The sequence below is a fragment of the Ctenopharyngodon idella genome, chromosome 18, assembly GCF_019924925.1.
Source record: "Ctenopharyngodon idella isolate HZGC_01 chromosome 18, HZGC01, whole genome shotgun sequence".
NCBI classification, from domain to species: Eukaryota; Metazoa; Chordata; class Actinopteri; order Cypriniformes; family Xenocyprididae; genus Ctenopharyngodon; species Ctenopharyngodon idella.
The window spans coordinates 30,539,909-30,563,605 of NC_067237.1; the positions used below are offsets into that span (position 1 = coordinate 30,539,909).

Genomic DNA, 23,697 nt, shown 5'->3' on the forward strand with positions numbered 1-23,697 from the left:
AATTTTTTGTATTTTTATTTAATTATTTAAAAAACATTGACAATAACATGCAGGTTTTTAGGTATTTTACTAAATGCTAATTATTTTTAGGCTTATACAATTTTGTTCAGTTGCAGCAGAAATCATATTTTTGGCATTATGGCTATAGTATGGAGAATTCAAGTTCATCACGTTGTTTTTAAAGACGGCTAAGACATAGAGCACACTGAAAGCATCAACACAACTAGTGAGTGACGGAGTGAAGTGTGCGCTTGTCAAGCAACTGTGGATTTCTCTAAAAATAGAAATATCAGTAAAGCTTTACAACAAGGTTCCAATTGTTAACATTAGTTAATAACATTAGTTAACATGAACTAAAAAAGAAAAATCTTCTAAAGCATTTATTAATCTCAAAATTTACTAATACATTAGTAAAAAAAAATTAAAGTTGTATCTGTTAATATTATTTAATGGACCTGCACTAAAAGGAACTAATAATAAACTTTTTTTTTAATCAACTAACATTAACATGTGTTGCTCAAGGTTAGTTAATGTCAGTAAATGTATTATCTAATGTTAACCACTGGGACCTTATTGCAAGTGTTACTGAAATATCAAATAACTACTTAAGACTGGTTTGTTAATTTTTTTTCCTGTAATTAAAAAAAGATTTTGTTAGAAAAAAGCACTAAGTTGCATTTAAATAAAGCATTTGGTTAAGTTAAGATCTTAAGATGTACAGTATGAGTGTACTTAAAATGTTTATGGAACATATTGGTCGCACTTTATTTTACAGTCTTGTTCCGCATGTACATACTATGTACTTATTATAGCAATTACAATAACTGGGTTATAACTAGGTACTAACCCTGTACCCCTAAACCCAACCTTAACCCATGTAGTCACCTTATATTACCAATACTTTCTTAGGTAAGTACACTGCAAGTACACGTAGTACTGTAAAATAAAGTGTAAAATATTAATACTAATAATACTATTCCGAATGTCATTTAGTCTTTTAACAAATGTTAATACTCTAAAATCTAAACAATACACAAATTTAACAGCAGTTTGTTGTTCTTATTCTAATGAATGCTTGATTAACATATTACAGATACATTTTAGATATCAAAGACAACAAAAACAGTGATAGTGTTAGTAGTTTGTAGTTTTACAGATACTGTACTGTATACGCAGTCAGAGTCTGCGTCAAGCTAGTGCTCTCACTGAGACCTTAACTTTACTGCACACAGTCCGCAAGGAATCAATTCCACTGGCATGAGCAGTCCATTGGCTCCTGGTAGTAATAGTCCACCGTAGTGGAGTTTCGAGTGCAGTACAGCTGAATGATACGGTTTTGTAGGCCGTTCTCACGGCAGCACTTGCAGAAACGTGCATGACTGTTAATGTTAAAATTAAAGATGGTGGCAGATGGACATTTTCCATCACATGAATACACAGTCACCTGAAGAGAAAAACCAAGAGAGATGAGATTAACAAATCCAGGAGATGAATTATACTCTCTTCGATATAGAATAGAATAGAATAGAATAGAATAGGTCTTTAACCCTGCTCCTGGGGGCCCACTGTCCTGCAGAGTTTAGCTCCAACCCTAATCAAACACACTTGAACCAGCTACTCAAGCTCTTCAGGATCACTTAAAAAGCTAAAGCAGTTTAGATAAACTTTGCAGGGCAGTGGGTCCTCCATGAGCAGGGTTGAAGACCTCTGGATTATAGAATAGAAGCAAATCTTATACAATAGATTAAAACAGCAGAGAATGTACAGTTGCAAGAAAAAGTATGTAAACCACGTGCAGAATCTGTGAAAATGTGCAAAATTTTAACAAAATAGGAGAGTTCACATAAAATGCATGTTATTTTTTTATTTAGTACTGTCCTGAGTAAGATATTTTACATAAAAGATGTTTACATATAATCCATAAGACAAAAAATAGCTGAATTTATTAAAATGACCTGGTTTAAAAGTTTGTGAACCATTGATTCTTAATACTATGTGTGGTTACCTGGATGTTTTTTTGTTGTGTGATGGTTGTTCATGAGTCCCTTGTTTATTCTGAACAGTTAAACTGAGCTCTGTTCTTCAGAAAAAATCTCCAGGTCCCAAAAATTCTTCAGTTTTCCACCATCTTTTGTATATTTGAACCCTTTACAACAGTGACTGAATGATTTTGAGATCCATCTTTTCACATGGAGGACAACTGAGGGACTCAAACACAACTATTAAAAAAGGTTCAAACATTCACTGATGCTCCAGAAGGAAACACGATGCATTAAGAGTCCGGGGGTGAAAACTTTTGAACAGGATGAAGAGGTCCAAATTTTTCTTATTTCGCTTGAATATCATTTTTTTTTTCATTTAGTACTGCCCTTCGGAAGCAACAGAAGATACTTGCATGTTTCCTGGAAGACAAATTAAATACAATTTACCTTGACCTTCAAATTCCAAATGTTTTCACCCCCCATCTATTAATGCATCATGTTTTTTTTTTCTGGAGCATCAGTGAATGTTTGAACCTTTTTTAATAGTTGTGTTTGAGTCCCTCAATTGTCCTCAGTGTGAAAAGACGGATCTCAAAATCATTCAGTCACTGCTGGAAAGGGTTCAAATATGCAAAGAATGCTGGAAAACTGAAGAATCTGCAGGACCTGGAGATTTTTTCTGAAGAACAGAGCTCAGTTTAACTGCTCAGGACAAACAAGGGACTCATGAACAACCATCACAAAATAAAAAAACAGTTGTAGATCATCCAGGTAACCACACACAGTGTTAAGAATCAGTGGTTCACATACTATGAATGGGGTTATTTTAATAAATTCAGCTATTTTTTTTGTCTTGTGGATTATATGTAAACATCTTTTATGTAAAATATCTTACTCAGGACAGTACTAAATAAAAAATAACATGCATTTTGTATTATCTCCCTTATTTTGTTAAAATTATTAACATTTTCACAGGTTCTGCAAGTGGTTCACATACTTTTTCTTGCAACTGTATATCTGAAAGAACAGGAATTGCAGTTTTAATGTGAATCTTTCACACTCACAGGTGCATTACTTCTACAGTCATCTTTTCTGATGGTGGTCCTGATGGCGACTCTCTTACAGGTTTTACCATCTTCTTTGCCTACACACACACACACACACACAGAAACAATGTGACTTACAAATGAACAAAAACATGCAATTTTTTGTTTGTAAAACAACATTAAACAATATTAAATTAAATAATTATAATAATTAAAAAATAGAAAGAATGTGGGGCAGGACATTTTTTATCCATCGTTATTTCCTATTATTGCTGTAACATTAAATTAAAGGATTAGTTCACTTTCGAATGAAAATTACCCCAAGCTTCACTCACCCTCAAGCCATCCTAGGTGTATATGACTTTCTTCTTTCTGATGAACACAATCGGAGATATATTAATAAATATCCTGACGTGTCTGAGCTTTATAATGGCAGTGAGCGAGATCAACAAGTATGAGCTGAAGAAAGTGTCTCCATCCACATCCATCCATCATAGGCACGGCTCCTGGGGGTTAATAAAGGCCTTCTGAAGCGAAGTGATGCGTTTGTGTAAAAAAAATATATCCATGAAGTTATGAAGTAAAATATCTAGCTTCCGCCGGACCGCCTTCCGTTTTCAAGTTACAAAGAAAGTGTAAAACTCTTGCAGTTCAAAAAGCTTACGCTACGTCCGACGCCTTCCCTATTCAACTTACGGAAAAACTTAAGGGACGTAACGGGAGTTTACACTTTCTTCGTTTACACTTTTTTTACACAAATGCATCGCTTCTCTTCAGAAGGCCTTTATTAACACCCCGGAGCCGTGTGGAATATGTTTATGGTGGATGGATGTGATGGAAGCACTTTCTTCAGCTCATACTTGTTGATCCCACTCACTGCCATTCTAAAGCTTGGATGCGTCAGGATATTTATTAATATTTCTCTGATTGTGTTTATCAGAAAGAAGAAAGTCATATACACCTAGGATGGCTTGAGGGTGAGTAAAGCTTGGGGTAATTTTCATTTGAAAGTGAACTAATCCTTTAACTGATATTAAATTATTGCATTAATTATTATTAATTATTGGCATGATTTCATAAAGGCAGTTTTTTTTTTGTCAACATTTTAATCAACAGCCCATAAGGCCTATTTGACATCAGTTGAGGTGAACCAAGTTCTTGCATTTTGAGTAAAGATTATGAAAACAAACATGAACTAATGTGCACTGATAAATAATTTGCAATGAGACCAGAAACATGCAATAAGAATTTAAATAGACGTCATGTTGATTTTCAACATACTTATACACAGTACTTTACAATATATGTGATATTTTGTGCCATAACATTATAGAGTGCAACAGTGCCCATCCCCTTTTTCAGCGGTGCTGGTTCCGAAAGTATTTTTCCCATTCATTTTTCCCATAGGGATTTCAAAAAAGTCTTTGTTAAAGCCATAAACCAAGCCAATTGAGGTGAATCACAACACTACAACTTTGATTTGAAGCAAAAAAGTTTTTGAAAATTGGACAAAAAAGGTACAAGACTGTGTACTTAACGGCTTTGGGGAGGGAAAGAACTACAATCCCATGAGGCAAATTAAAAATCAATGAAGAAATATACTACTACTCATTTAAAAATGTTGATTATAAAAAAACCATTAACCAAAATATGCATATATTTGTATTTATACACAAACATTTCAGTATTTTGAGAGTGTAGGGAGATCGAATCAATTACGTCATTCATTGGAGTAGGCGGAGCTAAAGAGCTATTTTGGTGTGTGTTGGTTTTTTTGACTCTGATTGGTGTAATTTTCTGTACAGCATTATATGTAATGTAGTTTTTCACCAGGAATTACCCTGTTAAACACAATTATTTTAAAAATAAGCTGAAATAATGCAGGCTGTGAATTTTCACAAATTTGCAATATTCATTCATGAGGTCTGTTTTGACAACTAAACCAAGTAGTGTTTAATCTTTGTAAATGCGACTGTAACAATGAGTCAAGTACACACACGCACACACACATCAAACCACATTAACACAGCAGGATCAGTGACTATTATTACTGCACCTTGGGGGCTCCACTTGATTGACATGTTAGTTACCATGGTGACATTTGTCTGACAATGATGGAGTGGCACCATTGAGCACTGAACTTTTCACCCATATGTAAGTTTTGTTTGTATAACAATGATAAAATAAAAAGGCATTTAGTTCTTTTGAGGGCTGTGTGTGTGTGTGTGTGTGTGTGTGTGTGTGTGTGTGTGTGTGTGTGTGTGTGTGTGTGTTGTAAATTCCCAGCTCATTAATTTTGACACTGAGATTCTAGAGGTTCAAATGGAGGACAGGTTTTGAAGATATCAGAGGGTTTCAACAGGAAATAAATCAAGACTTCACAGCTGTGTGTCTGAGATGGTGGGAGGGACAGCTGTTGAGTGTTTTTGGAAAGAAGTTGTGCCTGTGCTTGTGTTTGAATGCTACACGGATGTTTATGAGTACAAGAATTAAATGAATAGTTCATAAAAAAAATGACAATTCTGCCATTATTTATTCACCCTCATGTTGTGTCATGTTGTTCTTTTTTCAGTGGAACACAACAGTGACTTTTTATTTATTTTATATTTTTTATTAAGTGTTTTAATTATAATTATAATTATTATTATTATTTTTTTTTTTTTTTGCCAAACAGTCCATAAAAAAAATGTATAAGAAATTTAACCAACATGAGGGTGAGTAAATGATGACAGAATCTCTATTAATGTCCAAATGTCTCACACACTTAATTAATTCACTCAAACTAAAAGAAAAAAACGGTAAGACTAAAAGAGATAATAAAAAATATTTTTCTTCAACACACACAAAATGTTATGACACAGATAAAGAAGATAATTCAGTAGATGAGTGAGTACCTGTATCACAGTTAGTACTAGCAGTGGGTGTTACTGGACTAACGGAAAAAGGCAACAAACCAAGTCCAGCACCTGAGAAACACACAGGGGCAGGTTCACAAACTCACAAGTCTGTAACAAACTCATTTGGTTGAAGTCGCTTATAAAGCTTCCAGCACAAACGCAAGAGCCCCCAAACCAATGCGAACACACACAAACCTGCACCCACAAGTGCCCTCATGCGTAAAAAGATGCACAGACCCACCGCTTACACAAAAAATACATACCAGTTTGTTAATAGCAAATTAATAGCACATAGCCAGCAAAGGCACATGCCAGACATGTTGAGTTTCTTCCTCGAAATCACCTCTGAATCCCTATAGCATGCCATGCCAATATAATCAAGAAAACCAGGTCTTATCTAAGAGTTTATTAAAAACAGATTCATGCAGCATTTTCCAATATGCTTTCCTTGGTTTATGAGTAATGCAAAAAATATATACATTCAAATGTTTTGGGACCAGTAATTTTTTTTTTTTTTTTTTAAGAAATGAATACTTTTATTCAGCAAGGACACATCAAACTGATCAAAAGTGACAGCAAAGATATTTAATAATGTTACAAAAGATTTTTATTCCAAATAGATGTTCTTTTGATCTTTCTATTCATCAAAGAATCCTGAAAAAAAATCTATCACGATTTCCACAAAAATATTAGGCGGCACAACTGTTTTCAACATTGATAATGCAAATCAGCATATTAGAATAATTTCTGAAAGATCATGTGACACTGAAAACTGGATTAATTATGCTGATGCTAAAATATATTCAAATAGAATATATATATATATATATATATATATATATATATATATATATATTCTATTTGAATATATTTTAGCATCAGCATAATTACAGTTATTTAAAATTGAGCAATATTTCCCTAATATTGCTGTTTATATATATATATATATATATATATATATATATATATAAACAGCAATATTGGGGAAATAAACTGATTAAATAACTGTTTGAATATATTCACATCAATATATCTAACATATACAGTCAAACCAAAATTTATTCAGACACCTTGAACATTTCATTCATTATTACAGATTATTCACTATAGTTTAAAAAATGGTAATAAAATATGACAAGATCTCAGAGTTAAACTGTGTCAGAAAAAAATAATCTTAATTATGTCAGATAACACTTAAGCAAAACATATATATATTGATGTGAATATATTCAAACAGTTATTTAAAATTGAGCAATATTTCCCCAATATTGCTGTTTTACTGTATTTTTAAACAAATAAATGTAGCCTTGGTGATTAGAAACTTCTTTTAAAAACTTTTTAAAAAATCTTAATGATCCCAAACTTTTGAAAGATCGAAATATCGGCCAGGGTTGCATTTTCCACAAGCATTGTAAGCCTAAATAGATTGTAGAGACCATTGTTGCCAATGGTTTCTATGATCTACTTAGGCATACAATGCTTTTATAAAACACAATCAATACACAAATATTTGTCTGTCCATTCGTCTTTTGCATTTTAAATAAAAATTTTGTAAAATACAGGGTCCCACACCTTTTAATCTATGAATTCCCATGACTTTTCCATGACCATTCTAGTAGTTAAAGATTGCTTAATTACTCATTGTTCTAATTCAAGGTTTGCTAAAGTTATTACTTTGAACCTGTTTATAGAGACCACAAACACCAATCCCATAGCACAAAAACCAGCCTGAGCCACAGATTACACAAAAGACAAAGATAAAGTTAAGAACGCATAGAAAGGGGAATTGTATAGCAATCTGGCTTTCATTAAGCTGTCATCACGAAAAACCCTGTTTCCGACAACACAAGCTAAAATCTATACATTTCTTCCAAGATTACAGCATGTACAATCATTGCATTTTAGAGAGAATTGAGGACAAGGAAAAGCACAATTGAAATTGAAAGAAAAGAATGAAAAGGCCCATGAGATATGTACAGCAGCGCTCATTTTTTCCCCGGGACAACAGTGAGCATCTAACCACAATGCAACCAGCAGCTAGTAAGCCCAGCACTGCTTCTCCATCATGCTGTTCCAAACATCCCCCAGCATTCCCAGAAAGCACAGCCAGCCTCAGACACACACTACTCACATGTCTTACAGCAACCGTCCACATACGTCTGAACCACGCCTCCATTCTGAAACAGAAAGCACAGAGGTTAGAATAACAACAACACAAACAGATACAGAAAAAGCAAAAGGAATGCACTGATTTGAGTCAGACCTGAATACACTCTGTGTCATTGAAAGGAGGACAGACAACTCCAGAGGCCAGAACTACTGCCCCAACCGCAGTCTCCATACAGTCGAAACGTGTGCAGTTAGCCACCCATGAGCTACCTGCCTGCAAGCCACATAAAAAAAACCTTATCAGGTAAATGCAATTGAGGCTATTTCCTGAAAACAATGATGGGGTTTTGTGTGTGTTTCTGACCTACAGTAGCAATATTTTTATGGATAAATTTGCTGAAAATGCCCCCAGATAATCTGACAAAACATCCATTTGTGAACATCCTCAAAGGGGAAAATGTTCACAAATACAGTAAATAATGTCAGAAAGTTTCCTTCAAGGGTAAGTTTAGGGTTATATTAATAAAAAGCTCCAGAAGGTGAGTGCAGATTACCATAAATACTTCTGTAGTCCCGTTTTCACTGGGATATGAGCATGAGATGTTTTTGCAGGAGCCACAGCACACGTGTGGATCAGATGATGGGACATAAACCTGATACTGCAGTGACAGAAATGTAAACAAAAAATATATTCATATACAGTATATCTTACAAAATATTCTTTTAAAAGAATTTCAGTTTATACCACACAGAAAAACTACATTTGGGAAAAACATAAAAATAAGAAATGTTATTATCTATTCTACACTTATGAAGCATTGTTTATTCCATGAAATCCAACTAAACCAGCTATAATTTAGTTTTACATGATAGTCATTTTTGGAATTTTCATTTTTGGGTGAACTAACCCATCAAAGGTACAGCACCAATTTCTGAAATTAGTGCTGTACCTTTGAAGGGTTAGTTCACCCAAAAATGAAAATTCTGTCATTAATTACTCACCCTCATGTCGTTCCACACCCGTAAGACCTTTGTTCATCTTCAGAACACAAATTAAGATATTTTTGATAAAATCCGATGGCTCAGTGAGGCCTGCATTGCCAGCAAGATAATTAACACTTTCAGATTCCCAGAAAGTTACTAAAGACATATTTACAACAGTTCATGTGACTACAGTGGTTCAACCTTAATGTTATAAAGCGACGAGAATACTTTTTGTGTGCAAAAACAAAACAAAATAATGACTTTATTCAACAATATCTAGTGATGGGCGTGATAGCGATTTCAAAACACTGCTTCATGAAGCTTTGAAGCTTTAAGAATCTTTTGTTTTGAATCAGTGGTTCGGAGTGTGTATCAAGCTGCCAAAGTCACGCCCTCCAAGTGGTGAACCATTGAAATTTCGAAACACTTATGACGTGACAAAGCTTTGTTTACTGAAATCACGTGACTTTGGCAGTTTGATACATGCTCCGAACCACTGATTTGAAACAAAAGATTCGTAAAGCTTTGAAGCTTAATGAAGCAGTGTTTTGAAATCGGCCATCACTAGATATTGTTGAATAAAGTCGTATTTTGTTTTTTTGGTGCAAAAAAGCATTTTTGTTGCTTTGTAACATTAAGGTTGAACCACTGTAGTCACATGAACTGTTTTGTCTTTAGTAGCTTTCTGGGCATCTGAAAGTGTTAATTATCTTGCTGGCAATGGAGGCCTCACTGAGCCATCGGATTTTATCAAAAATATCTTAATTTGTGTTCTGAAGATGAACGAAGGTCTTACAGGTGTGGAACGACATGAGGGTGAGTAATTAATGACAGAATTTTCATTTTTTGGGTGAACTAACCCTTTAAGACTTCTATATGTAGATCACCTCAGGTTATGACTGACTAACCTAAGCCTACATTTTACATTGATATATTTCATTTAGAAGAGCATTTTTTCTTTCAAGATATGTGCCTTTTAAACCTGGTCTTTCATATATTTCATGGAACATCATGTAACATATGTGGAAATATATTTTAACACATATATTGAAAGTTGTATTAGTCATGTGTCTTACAGGTTCACACTTCTCAGAGCAGTTGGCAGTGGTGACCTCCATGGCATAGAACCCAGTGCTGGGGTCTTTATGTGTGAGGCACTGAACCGTGTAACACAATTCCCCCTCAAAGTATTGCACCATAGACTGGCCCGGGTTCAATATAGTCACACCCTGAAACAGACACACTTCTGCCTTCTCTACACATACATGCACACAGAGATACATAAACACACATTTGTGTTTCAGTTTCATTGAATAGCATGGCATTTTGAGTGTGTGAGTGTTAGTTTGAGTCTTACTGCAGTGATACAGTGGGCATCCACACGGGCCGCCGGCATCTGGATCCTCCACTTTCACCTCACCCTTTAACACAAGAGTCACAGAATAATATTGTAGTTACAGGACAAGTCATTATGGCAATGTAATTCATGCACACAACAAAATGGACTATATACACTGTATTCACACACACTTACCGCAGCGCAGACAGGAAGTGTAACGTTGTGACAGTGGCATTCTAAAAACAACAAAAACAAATGTTACAAATGTAACTGTGTATATGAATACAAAAATACTTTGGCAAACCATGGAGACATGAAACTTTGATGCATACTGTACACTACCATTCAAAAGTTTGGGGAGGGTAAGATATTTTTATGTTTTTGAAAGTCTCATGCTCACCAAGGCTGCATTTTATTTGACCAAAAATACAGTAAAATAGTAATATTGTGAAATATTAACAATTAAAATTTCTATTTGAATATATTTTAACATGTAATTTATTCCTGTGAATTTTCAGCATCATTACTCCAGTCTTCAGTGTCACATGATTATTAAGAAATCATTCTAATATTCTGATTTGGTGCTCAAGAAAGACATCCATGAGAAAACATCCAAAAAAGGAATAAAAGTACATAGAGGGACAAAATAATGCCTTCTAAAATGTCAAAAGGTGAATCTGAGGGTTTGAGTAAGGGTTATTCTATAGTTACTATAATTATCTTGATTATCTTAAAAACAAAATGAAGTCAAAGGGAAGTTAAGAGTTTAGATATCTAGGTAAGTGTGCATGTGTCCAATACCGCAGCGTGTCTCAGGGCAGCAACTGTCCGGGACGGGTCTCTTCACAAGCACAGCTCCAGGAGCACAACTCACACTGGGCTCAGGACACAGACTCATATCACACACTGAAAAAATCAAGACACAGCCTTTAAACGTGTCATGTTTCTCTGTTTCATTAAGACACACAAAATGACTGGGCACTTCAGTACAGTGTACTACTTGTGTTTTTGTTATAACTACCACAATGATACTGTGGACAGCAGTGATTAGTGGTGTTCATATCCACAGCCATTATCTCTCCAGGCAGACACACTGGTATAGGTTCAATACAGGACTCGCACACTGAAAAACATATGCAAATTATTACTACAGCATGCCATAATATCACAGAAAAATACAAATTATGTTAATATATAATGCATTAACATGTGTAAGGTATTATAAATACTTGAATCTTTGTATATTTAAATATACACTGTATGTTTATAATGAATTATATATGGCTTCACAGAGTGTTAGATGCATATTTGGGATTTTAGTATTTGGTTTGATCATAATTGGTTTGATCATTATTAATTATAAATCTTAAATATTATAATGTATTACCACAACCTTTGAGAACCTTTTAGAACTATATATGTATATATATATATATACAGTCAAACCAAAAACTATTCAGACATTTTTTATATTTTTGATATATTTTTACTAGTGGGTGCAGGACACTAACGTTATAGTTAAAGGATTAGTCCACTTTTAAATAAACTTTTCCTGATAATTTACTCACCCCATGTAATCCAAGATGTTCATGTCTTTCTTTCTTCAATCGAAAAATGTAAATGTATATGCTTTATATAAACAAATGTTCGCCTTCTAAGTGCTTCCGCCAAAACCGCATTGCCGTATTCTCCAAAAAGTTTACGCTGTATGTCCTACGCCTTCCCTATTCTACTTACGGAACGAACGCAGCGCCAGTTACATTTTTTCCGTAAGTTGAATAGGGTAGGCGTAGGACATACAGCGTAAACTTTTTGGAGAATACGGCAATGCGGTTTTGGCGGAAGCACTTAGAAGGCGAACATTTGTTTATATAAAGCATATACATTTACATTTTTTTTGAAAATGACCGATTGTTTCGCTAGATAAGACCCTTATTCTTCGTCTGGTATCGTTTAAAGCCCTTTGAAGCTGCACTGAAACTGTAATTTTGACCTTCAACCGTCTGGAGACCATTGAAGTCCACTATAAGGAGAATAATCCTGTAATGTTTTCGTCAAAAACCTTCATTTCTTTTCGACTGAAGAAAGAAAGACATGAACATCTTGGATGACATGGGGGGTGAGTAAATTATCAGGAAAAGTTTATTTGAAAGTGGACTAATCCTTTAATTTGTGTAAGTGAGGATAGCAATATAAACTGTGACGTATTATACCCAAAAATTTTTCATACAGTGGACTACCAGTAAAATTGATAAAAATTTGGAACCAAAAATGATTCAGACACTTTGACCTGACCATGTTTTGCTTAAGTGTTATCTGACATAATTAAGATTCATTTTTTCTGACACAGTTTAACTCTGAGATCTTGTCAAATTTTATTACCATTTTTAATTCACTAAACTATAGTGAATTAACTGTATTAGAGAATGAAATGTTCAAGGTGTCTGAATAAATTTTGGCTTGACTGTAATATATATATATATATATATATATATATATATATATATATATATTTCAGCTGTAGTACTTAAGTATTTATTTGTTATGTGTTTTTACCACACATGTAGCTGTAGCAGCAGGCGTGTGCCCCTCTGACCTCCACCAGGAACTGATCTTCTCTGCAAATCGGGGAAGGAACACTCAGGCATGCCAGCGGATCACATTCTAAGAGAGCCCAATCAGAATACTGACCCTTATCAACTGACCACATAAACAACCAATCAAATAAAGGATTACATGAGCTCTTACCACATCTGTATTCGGGACAGCAGGACAGAGCGCTGTAGCCAATCACCAGCTTGTCTCCATTCTCACAGCTAGGAACTTCACTCTGACAGATGGTGAGGTTACATTCTACACACACAGACAACACAGACACAAGCTTTTTTCATGCATATTTCTGGTTCATTTTCTTGGAAGAAAAATACTGTACATTTTAAATGTGCATTTATTTGTTTAGCTATTTATTTGGTTGTTTGTGCCATGTCAGCATAAAAGGCCATTTTCATGGCAAGAGCAAAAATAGGTAAATTAAATGAATAAACATATTTAAAAGAATAGAGAAATGGGATAGAGAAATAGGATAAATAATTTACATATAGAAAGATAAAATCTAAACATTTTGCAAGTATCTTATGAAGATATATTTGTTAACTTTTAGTACACTAGGATATAAATGGACCTAAAACAAAAAGACATGGACTAAACTCAACCGCACAAATTTTAATTTCATAAGATCCATCCACATTAGGTTGTGTGGCAAACAATAACTCCCAGTTCAAATACTTTTCAACTTATATTACCATTTAAAAGTTTGGGGTCGGTAAGATTTTTAAATGTTTTTGAAAAAAAAAAGTCTCTTATGCTCACCAAGGCTGCATTTATTTGACCAAAAATACAGTAAATTTATGAAATATTATTACAATTTAAACTAACTCTTTTCTATTTGAATACATTTTAAAATGTAATTTATTCATGTAATGTCAAAGCTGAATTACTCCAGCCTTTAGTGTCACATGATAACTAGCTTCCGGCAGACAGTCAAACTCAACGATTTACAGTAACGGGACATAGGATGTAGGAGTAGCATAAGCTTAGGCGCCTCTCGCGGTTCAAACAAATAGGGCTTGGCAACAAACTGAAGCTCCTCTTCTCTTATATCAAAATCTTCTGACATTTCTCTTTAAAAATTCTCGTTTTAGGCTTTCTAATTTGTGACTGGTGTTTTGTTTTGCTCTCTCCTCTGCACTTCCGCGTTCGTCATGCGTCAGGTAACGGGTTACTCTTCCGCCGTAACTCAATGTGTACTGCCGTTTGCCAGTTATTATAGTTTATAAAGTTTTAAATATGGATATTTTTCTAACAAAAACCCATCACTTCACTTCAGAAGGCCTTTATTAACCCCCTGGAGCCGTATGGATTAGTTTTATGATTGATGGATGCACTTTTTTGGGCTTCAAAATCATGAGTGCCATTCACTACCATTATAAAGCTTGGAAGAGCCAGGATATTTTTAAATATAACTCCGATTGTGTTCATCTGAAAGAAGATAGTCATATACACCTAGGATGGCTTGAGGGTGAGTAAATCATGGGATAATTTTCATTTTTGGGTGAACTATCCCTTTAATGTATCCTTGCTAAGTAAAAAGTATGATTTTTTTTCAAAAAACAAAAGTCTTTTGAACAGTACTATATATAGTATGAGACATCAGCATTAGAGACGATTGCCTTCCAGCTCATAGTATATTAAAAACAGAACACCAAAGATGCCAGGATGATATACTATTTCTGATGGATTTGAGAAGCATATATCCATGTGTGTTTATATGTTTATACCACAAATCTTTTTAGGACAGCAGACTCCTTCTTCCAGCACGTCGACTGCATACTCTCCCTCCCTCTCACACAGTGGGGCAGGTTCATAACTGCACTCGGGTTCCACAGGAACCACACTACCGTTCTCCAGACACTTGAACAGACAGCAGCCACGCAGAGAGCCATTCCACACCTCACCCGGGGCACGTGGAGCACCATCGTTATCCGTACAAACTGATCACATAGAAATAACATTGTCACATTAATATTATCACAAGAAAGAGCACTTTATTTTGCATGCAAATGCACAGTGTTGCATTCTCACTGCATTGGTCCTCGGTGACACAGAAAGCAGAGTCTGCTCGGTGCAGGATGGTCCCGCTTTTACAAACGCACTCCTCTCTGATAGACGTACAGATGCTCTCCTCGTAGTAATCTCGGTTCTGACATGTTCGGGTCTTACATGTATTAACACATGGTTTATATTCCTTACCAGGAGGACATTTGAGTGCTGTAAAACGTAAAAACACAAAAAAAGTGAATAAATATACTACAAGTCAAAAGTTTTAAGACTGAAAAATGTACATTTAGTCACACAAGTGTTCAAACATTTGACTGGTAGAGTATCTGTAAACACACTCACGGCAAAAGTTGCTTTTCCTCCAGCTGAAGCAGATCTGATGTGTGTAGCAAATGGCCACATAAGCAGCCAGGAAGTCACACTCATGCTCTTTATAATGTAGGTCACCGGCCCATATCTTATCACAGAAATTTTCTGGAGAAACCTGCAAAATGGCATTTGGAAATTCAATATAAAATGGCCAAGTCAGTGTACGGTGTGAGTGGGAACTTATATATGGGTACACAATCCAGTGAGGATGAAATTTCTCTAAATGACCCTAGAATATTAGCAAAACATGTCAAAATAACTAAAAATAGTAAGTAACAGTAAGTTGTAATTTTTCATTTAATATTTTTTTATTATTTTAGCTTTATTTCTATTACAAAACAATTGAACAATAATAACATTGGTAAAAATGGGGTAAAAAAAATAGTAAACAAGTCCTTTATGGCCCAAATGTTTACTTGAAGTATTTAATTATTTAAATCTTAACCAGCTAAATATGATTTTAGAGTTAAGATTAATCTATAGTCATTTAAATTTAATGTTTTAAATAGGGACCTCACGTGACGTAACTGACAGAATTTCCCGTGCGCAGAGACACAGGCAGCAGCAGAAACAATGTCAGCCTCAGAGGTGTGGAAATACTTCAAAATTAATGATGACAACCCACACATTGCGAACTGCATGCTTTCAATCACAATTCGTTATCGATTAGTGAAGGCGGGATAGGCGGAATCGCGCTGAATGACACAGACCAGAAGCGCGCTCTCTCTCTTTCTTGCGCGCGATCCCAGTTCTCTCAGACAGCACGCGATCAGTTATCCTCGCGCCTGAATGGTCAAATGCACACATAGTTGTCAAACTGTCCATCGTGTGGAGTATCTCATGTAAATACAGTCGGTTATGGCTTAAGTGGACGTAAACATTTGGGTGAAAACTGGATATGTGTCAGCATCCATGGATTCGGTCTTAAAGGGACCGTAGCCGATTTTTGTCATTAATGTTAATAAAACAACAAAATATGTTAAATAAATGTATACATGGTAAATAAACCTACTGTATCTGAAAAACAAGTTTATTTAATTTGTATCTCTATAGTATTTGTTGTATTTGTAATTTGTAAATTTCTTTTTATATAACAACAATTATTGGTAATTATGCCCTTTGAAGGTTATAGGACACTGTGAAATTTTTGTTCTTTAAGTTTGTGACAAGCACGTAAAAATTATTACTTTTTTCATTAGAGTAATAATAAAGAAGCTGTCCTACATTCACAGTCTCACTGTGTTGTGCTTGGAAAACTGCAACATCACCAAAAAAAAGAGAGAGAGAAATTAATAAATGTAGGCATCAGTATCGGTATCGGTGAGTACTAGAAAAAAGTATCGGTACTCGTACTCGGTCCTTAAAAAATGGTAACGGTGCATCCCTAGTTTTAAACATTAACCTATAATTATTTAAATGAGCTTATATTATGGATGTAAATGGGACGCCCATGCTCAAGCTTGTGTGTAGCACCTTGTGGTGACATTTAGAGAAAGGTCTCTGGTTGAGCATGGTGAAACATTTGGAGCAGTTGCCGGTGGTGCAGTTGTCTCCCACTCTGCGGAAGTAATCTGTATCCTCTGACGTATCCACCATCCATCCGTGCAGAAACATAGGGATGTCCTCAACATCCTGGACCACAGTCCCGTTGGGCAGGCGCAGGTCATCAGCTGGATTACCATCGCAACATCCTGACAAAGGAAACTAAATATGTTGGTAACAAAATACATCAAACACACTAACATCGCCAAATAGAGTTGAATTATTAAAGGCAAAGTAGAAAAATAAAAACACATTTAGCTTCCAAAATGTGACATATTTCAGAATGAAACTAAATAATATTCATACATTATCTGGATTTGGTTGCATTGTGAAAAGTAGGATTATATTATATTATTGGTTATTTTTCTCCACCCATGAAACCTGGTTACATCAACAGAACAGTTTACATTTTGATGAAAGAATATAAAAGAATTTCTTTTTCTTGCACTGATGATTTTTGCACAGATACTGAAAGGAAGTTGGGTCCTGTTTGATTTCATAGTTTCACAAAGTGTAACATACTGACACACACTGACCACAGAGCCCCCTAGTGGAGGTATTATCAGGAGCCGTGTACTGCAGAACCATAATGCCAGTGCTGTGGTACCACTTTATGTTGATCCCACCAGGTGTATCAATGATGTACATTGTCCCGGTGTCATCAATATGGAAGTTCTGTCTGGTGAGAGGAAGCCGAGCCGTAATCTGATTCACCGACACCTGTGTCAGAACAACATATATTCATGCTTCTATGTGCCACGATTAAGGGGATGTACGAGATGCATGAATTATTTATAATGTTTCTTGAGCAGCAAATCAGTATATTAGAATGAATTCTGAAGGATCATGTGACACTGAAGACTGGAGTAATGATGCTGAAAATTAAGCTTTTGAACTGTAGTGTATATGCTAATAATTTCCTTAAAAAACCTTTAGAACATTCCCTGAACAAAGGTGTTTACAACAACATGATTCATAACTAAACATGCAGGTGCTAAACTTTGTTACCTTTCTGTCCAAACGGTTGATCATAATTCTGTATGAGTGAGTTGTAATGTTCAGCTTCTTAAAACACAGACCAGAGGTTCCACCAGAGGGAGTCTAACAGAAAGAAAATAAGCTTGTGACCCTGATTAATATGGTTATAATGAATAAAATTTTAACATAAATAGCTAATAACACACTTACAGGTCTTCTGATGTAGTTCACACTCTGGAAGGAAAAGTAAAGCATTTAACAGAAACATAAAGAAGCATATTTAGAAGACACAGCAGACACAGTAGAGTGTTAGCATGGGTTTACCTCACTGGTTGGACATTTCTCAATGTGGCCGACTATCTTCTCTCTGGGCAGGTGGACCAGAATATAAGAACCGATATCATACAGAGCCACATTATTCCCATCAAATGTGATCACACGCAGGTCAGAGATTATAGAGCAGCGACCTTACATTACACACACAGAGAGAGAGAGAGAGAGAGAGAGACAGAGAGACATACTTTAAAAGTTAAAACATGATAAGGTGTTTCTGATGAACACTTTATTTAACATAACCCATGTAGTTATTGATAACTAAAACTATTAAATATCCCTTTCAGTACTTGAAATAAAGCTGATATAAAGTATAAATATTAGATAAAAACTTAAATGAAAATTAAAAATATTGCCTTGCCAACTAACTGAAATAAATTATTTGAACTTAAAGTACTAAAATTACCACAATTAAAAGAATAATAAAAAATAAATTAAAGATATATAGAAATATATATATATTTAAAAAACTAATAAAAATGACAAAAGCACAAAAGAAAATTACTAAAACTAAAATTAAAACTTAAAATATAAAATTTAAACTAAATCAAAATATTAATAATTAATTACTATATATTGTTATATATTATTATATAATAATTAGTATATACACTACCATTTCAAAGTTTGGGGTCGCTCACCAAAGCTGCATTTATTTGATCAAAATTACAGTAAAATATTGTGAAATATTATTATATTATAGCTGTTTTCTATGTGAATAGATAGATGTAATTTATTTCTGTGATGCAAAGCTGAATTTTCATTACTCAAGTCTTCAGTGTCACATGATCCTTCAGAAATTATTCTAATATGCCGATTTGCTGCTCAAGAAACATTTATCATCAATATCAATGTTGAAAACAGTTGTGCTACTTCATATTTTTGTGGAAACTATTATACATTTTGTTTTTCAGGATTCTTTGATGAATAGAAAGTTAAAAAGAACTGCATTTATCTGCAATATTTGAAATTTTCTGTCACTCTTGATCAGTTTAATGCATCCTTGTTGAATAAAAATATCAATTTCTTTAAAAAAAAGAAAAGAAAAAGAAAGCGTGAGAGAGAGAAAAATCTTACTGACCCTAAACTTTTGAATGGTAGTGTAAAACTGACATAAATACCTCCCATCTAGAGCAAATCTGAAAGTATGTATGTCTTACATGGGCATTGCCACAGTGGGCAGCAGGGGTCTGTGTTGGTCTGGATTGGTGTTCCCAGCAGGTTGCACTGTGGCTGGCTGATGTTGTATCTGCAGTGTTGGGAGGAATTATGCAGCATCAGCTGTCCATTTAAGCAGATGTACTCGCTGCACTCGTCTACACGCAATGAATATGGAGGCTGTATGGATACAGAACAGAGATGTTCATGAAATACAGAGCATATAAACCCTTCTACCACAAAAAAAACTTCCCCGAAGAACATCAGTATTTCAACTTTATAAGGCACTTTTGGATGCTATTAGGTAGTATGCATTGATCAACTATCTTCAAACAACTTTTTTATGCCTGTGATCTGTTCTTGTGTTGTATTACAACAGAGTCATCAATTATTTACTGTACCACATCTTAACACATGATGCTTCCCTTCAGGCGTCAACATCCTGGCAAGTGGACAGGAATGACTCAATAACAAGGAGTTAAGGCTGGTAGAAGTGATCAACGATTAATCTTGAGGATGTGTATATTTATGGCCATGTATGTGAAAGTGTCAAAGAGATATCCAAGTCAGGGAGGGAAATGGAAGACATCAGCTCTCACTTAATACTGTTGAAACCATCACTGATATACCACAGACGATGATTCAACAGTAATTAATAGGCAAAACTGTTTGTCTTGGCAAACAGACACACTAGGAATGAGATTTGAATGATTCTTTGATTCTGAATCTTTAACTACACGTTGTTGTATGAAGAACCACTCACTATTACTATACATATTTAAATCTCATGAGTCTTAGGTGCACGTGAGTAACAGCTTTTATTCACTTTCATTTGGTTTATCTTGAGTTTGACATAAAGTAATTACTTCCAATTCAGGGAGTAAGTCAACAACAGATTCAACTGATTCACTTATAACCAAACTTACAACCTGAATTCCGGAAATTTTTTTAAAATTTGAATAAAATGAAAACTAAAAGACTTTCAAATCACATGAGCCAATATTTTATTCACAATAGAAAATAGATAACATAACAAATGTTTAAAGTGAGAAATTTTATAATTTTATGCACAAAATGAGCTTATTTCAAATTTGATGCCTGCTACAGGTCTCAAAATAGTTGGGACGGGGCATGTTTACCATGGTGTAGCATCTCCTCTTCTTTTCAAAACAGTTTGAAGACGTCTGGGCATCGAGGTTATGAGTTTCTGGAGTTTTGGTGTTGGAATTTGGTCCCATTCTTGCCTGATATAGGTTTCCAGCTGCTGAAGAGTTTATGGTCGTCTTTGATGTATTTTTCGTTTAATGATGCACCAAATGTTCTCTATAGGTGAAACATCTGGACTGCAAGCAGGCCAATTCAGCACCCAGATGATTCCCATACCGTATGCACTTATGCACCCCCATACCATCGGAGATGCTGGCTTTTGAAATGAGCGCTGATAACACGCTGGAAGGTCTCCCTCCTCTTTAGCCCGGAGGACACGGCGTCCGTGATTTCCAACAAGAATGTCAAATTTGGACTCGTCTGACCATAGAACACTTTTCCACTTTGAAACAGTCCATTTTAAATGAGCCTTGGCCCACAGGACACGACAGCGCTTCTGGACCATGTTCACATATGGCTTCCTTTTTGCATGATCGAGCTTTAGTTGGCATCTGCAGATGGCACGGCGGATTGTGCTTACAGACAGTGGTTTCTGGAAGTATTCCTGGGCCCATTTAGTAATGTCATTGACACAATCATGCCGATGAGTGATGCAGTGTCATCTGAGGGCCCGAAGACCATGGGTATCCAATAAAGGTCTTCGGCCTCGTCCCTAATGCACAGAGATTTCTCCAGTTTCTCTGAATCTTTTGATGATGTTATGCACTGTAGATGATGAGATTTGCAAAGCCTTTGCAATTTGACATTGAGGAACATTGTTTTCCACAATCTTTTAACGCACTCTTTCACAGATTGGAGAGTCTCTGCCCATCTTCTGAGAGACTTTCTAAAACATCCCTTTTATAGCTAATCATGTTACAGACCTGATATCAATTAACTTAATTAGTTGCTAGATGTTCTCCCAGCTGAATCTTTTCAAAATTTCTTGCTTTTTCAGCCATTTGTTGCCCCCGTGCCAACTTTTTTGAGACCTGTAGCAGGCATCAAATTTGAAATAAGCTGATTTAGTGGATAAAAGTGTAAAATTTCTCCATTTAAACATGTGTTATGTTATCTATGTTCTATTGTTAATAAATCATTGGCTCATGTGATTTGAAAGTCTTTTAGTTTTCATTTTATTCAAATTTAAAAAACGTCCCAACTTTTCCGGAATTTGGGTTGTATAACCCATGAGATCATAACTGATTTGTGAGACTATTTGAATGATTCATTAAAAAGAACCAGTTCAACGAATGATTCATTCACAAGTTCACTGTGTATGTTTACGGTTGCTTGCAACAATGTGATACCATAAATATCATTGAATACTAAAACAAAAATATTTTAATATTATCAGAATAAGAATCACCAACACTAACACACAAACTCTTACCGTGCAGGGTCCTGTGGGTATAAGGAATGGAGGAAGAACTGTTGTTATTCCGGCTGTCTCAGGTGAAGGAGAGGGTGAAGGCATCATCTCAGAAGTTGTTGAAACTGCTGCTGTAGTTGTTGAAGGCTCCTCGGTCGTCATGGAGACAGATGTTGTCTCCGTAGTGATGACTATTGTAGTAGGTTCTGAAGTTGTGGTCTCAGTTGTAATGAAAGAGGTAGTTGTAACAGGCGGGACGGTGGTGGTGGTTGGAGAGGTCGTCTCTGGTTCGGTGGTGGCCTCGGGTGTGGTCAGCACCTCTGTGGTCGAGGTAGTTAATGGTAACGTGGTAAAAAATGTTGTGGGCTCTGGAGTGGGCGTGGCTGTTGTTGTGGGCGGAGCAGTGCTGACTAAAGGGGGTTCTGTGGTTGGTGGAGAGGGAGTTGTAGGAGTTTCAGTGGGTGTGGTTGTGGCTAACGTTGAAGAGAGTGTGGTTGGTGGTAATGTGGGTGTAGTTGGGCTGCCAATTAAATCATCTGCTTCTAAAGGTGTAGTTACGATTGTAGTACTGGCAGTTGTGCTTGGAGCTGTGCTTGGTGTTGCCGTTGTGGTGGAGGGAGTTGTTGTGGTTGTAGTTGTGGTTGTAGGAGCAGAGGTGGGAGCCGCCGTGGTTTGGTTTGATCGGGTCACAAACATGTAAGGAGTCGGAGTTGGAGATAGTATCACACCTGCGACAACAAGCACATTAGAAACAATACAGGTGCTAATATAAATCTAACTGTGTGCATAAATGTTTATAAAAGTGAGAAAGACAATGAAAGTTGTGAAATTATTGTTTCACACATACAATCTTCTTTGTACACACACCGCCTGGTCACTTCATCCAGCAGCATAGACTTGGGACAACGTGGAAAACAACCTTCAACCCTATAAACCAGATCAGAGAGTGAAAGACAACGTAACAGATCTGGATTTTTACTTTTCCTGAAGAAATTGTGAATCTCAAAAAGATCAAGTCAACAAAATATATTTTAATCCAAAAATCTTACATATTGTGCCTTTAATGTAATATTTTTTGTAATTCTCAATAGCAAAAAAAAAAAAAAAAAAAAAAAATAAACAGTTTATAACTGTATCAACACTTACTTGTGCTTAATTGCTGTGATAATACTGCACAGTCAAAAAACCTTAAAGGGATAGTTCACCCAAAAATGAACATTTTGTCATCAGTTACTCTCAAGATGTTGCAAACCTGTATGAGTTTCTTTCTTCTATTGAACACAAAAGAAGATATTTTAAAAAATGTTGGTAATCAAACAGTTGATGATAGCCATTGACTTCTATAGTAGGAAAAAAATACTATTGAAGTCAATGGCTACTGTCAACTGTTTGATTACCAACATTTTTTAAAATATCTTCTTTTGTGTTCAACAGAAAAAAGAAACTCATGCATTTGGAACAACATGAGGGTGAGTAAGTGATGACAACATTTTTATTTTTGGGTGAACTATCCCTTTAATGCTCCTAAAGTGGTGGTTCTCAACCTTTTTGATTTGAAGGCTCACCCATATAAACAATTTTCTGTGTTTCTGCTGTAATTATGATTAAGCAGCTTGTTTTCAAACTATTTTTTATGAACAGAAACAGGGAGTATTGATATTATTTAAATTAATTAACCATGATTTTTTATGACTTCAGTTACTGAGAGGGAAAAAACAAATATTTTTAGGATTTTATTATTTTTATTTTATTATATTGTAATATAAGAAATGCACTTCAGTCCACATCATCATTTTATGTGTTTTTAGCATTTTAAATCAGATCA

General features: G+C 35.2%; 1 protein-coding gene across 2 annotated transcripts in view; it reads right to left on the reverse strand.

The window, feature by feature from the left end:
• otogl (otogelin-like) overlaps positions 1-23,697 on the reverse strand; it is a 56,335-nt gene continuing 32,638 nt past the window's right edge. The window contains exons 35-58 of one of the 2 annotated variants that reach the window (XM_051869824.1): positions 22,720-22,799; positions 21,894-22,600; positions 19,357-19,534; positions 18,188-18,330; positions 18,074-18,097; positions 17,894-17,986; positions 17,422-17,605; positions 16,817-17,034; positions 15,317-15,458; positions 14,999-15,184; positions 14,695-14,907; positions 13,106-13,210; positions 12,914-13,021; positions 11,379-11,480; positions 11,159-11,263; positions 10,553-10,593; positions 10,376-10,439; positions 10,095-10,273; positions 8,589-8,693; positions 8,189-8,308; positions 8,057-8,102; positions 5,923-5,994; positions 3,047-3,126; positions 1-1,444 (exon numbers count right to left, since the gene is read on the reverse strand). In XM_051869824.1, coding sequence (XP_051725784.1) covers positions 1,244-1,444; positions 3,047-3,126; positions 5,923-5,994; positions 8,057-8,102; positions 8,189-8,308; positions 8,589-8,693; positions 10,095-10,273; positions 10,376-10,439; positions 10,553-10,593; positions 11,159-11,263; positions 11,379-11,480; positions 12,914-13,021; positions 13,106-13,210; positions 14,695-14,907; positions 14,999-15,184; positions 15,317-15,458; positions 16,817-17,034; positions 17,422-17,605; positions 17,894-17,986; positions 18,074-18,097; positions 18,188-18,330; positions 19,357-19,534; positions 21,894-22,600; positions 22,720-22,799 — 3,496 coding nt within the window. In that variant the 3' untranslated portion in view covers positions 1-1,243. The remainder of the gene's footprint in view (positions 1,445-3,046; positions 3,127-5,922; positions 5,995-8,056; positions 8,103-8,188; positions 8,309-8,588; positions 8,694-10,094; positions 10,274-10,375; positions 10,440-10,552; positions 10,594-11,158; positions 11,264-11,378; positions 11,481-12,913; positions 13,022-13,105; positions 13,211-14,694; positions 14,908-14,998; positions 15,185-15,316; positions 15,459-16,816; positions 17,035-17,421; positions 17,606-17,893; positions 17,987-18,073; positions 18,098-18,187; positions 18,331-19,356; positions 19,535-21,893; positions 22,601-22,719; positions 22,800-23,697) is intronic. The other variant, XM_051869826.1, reaches the window with a different exon arrangement.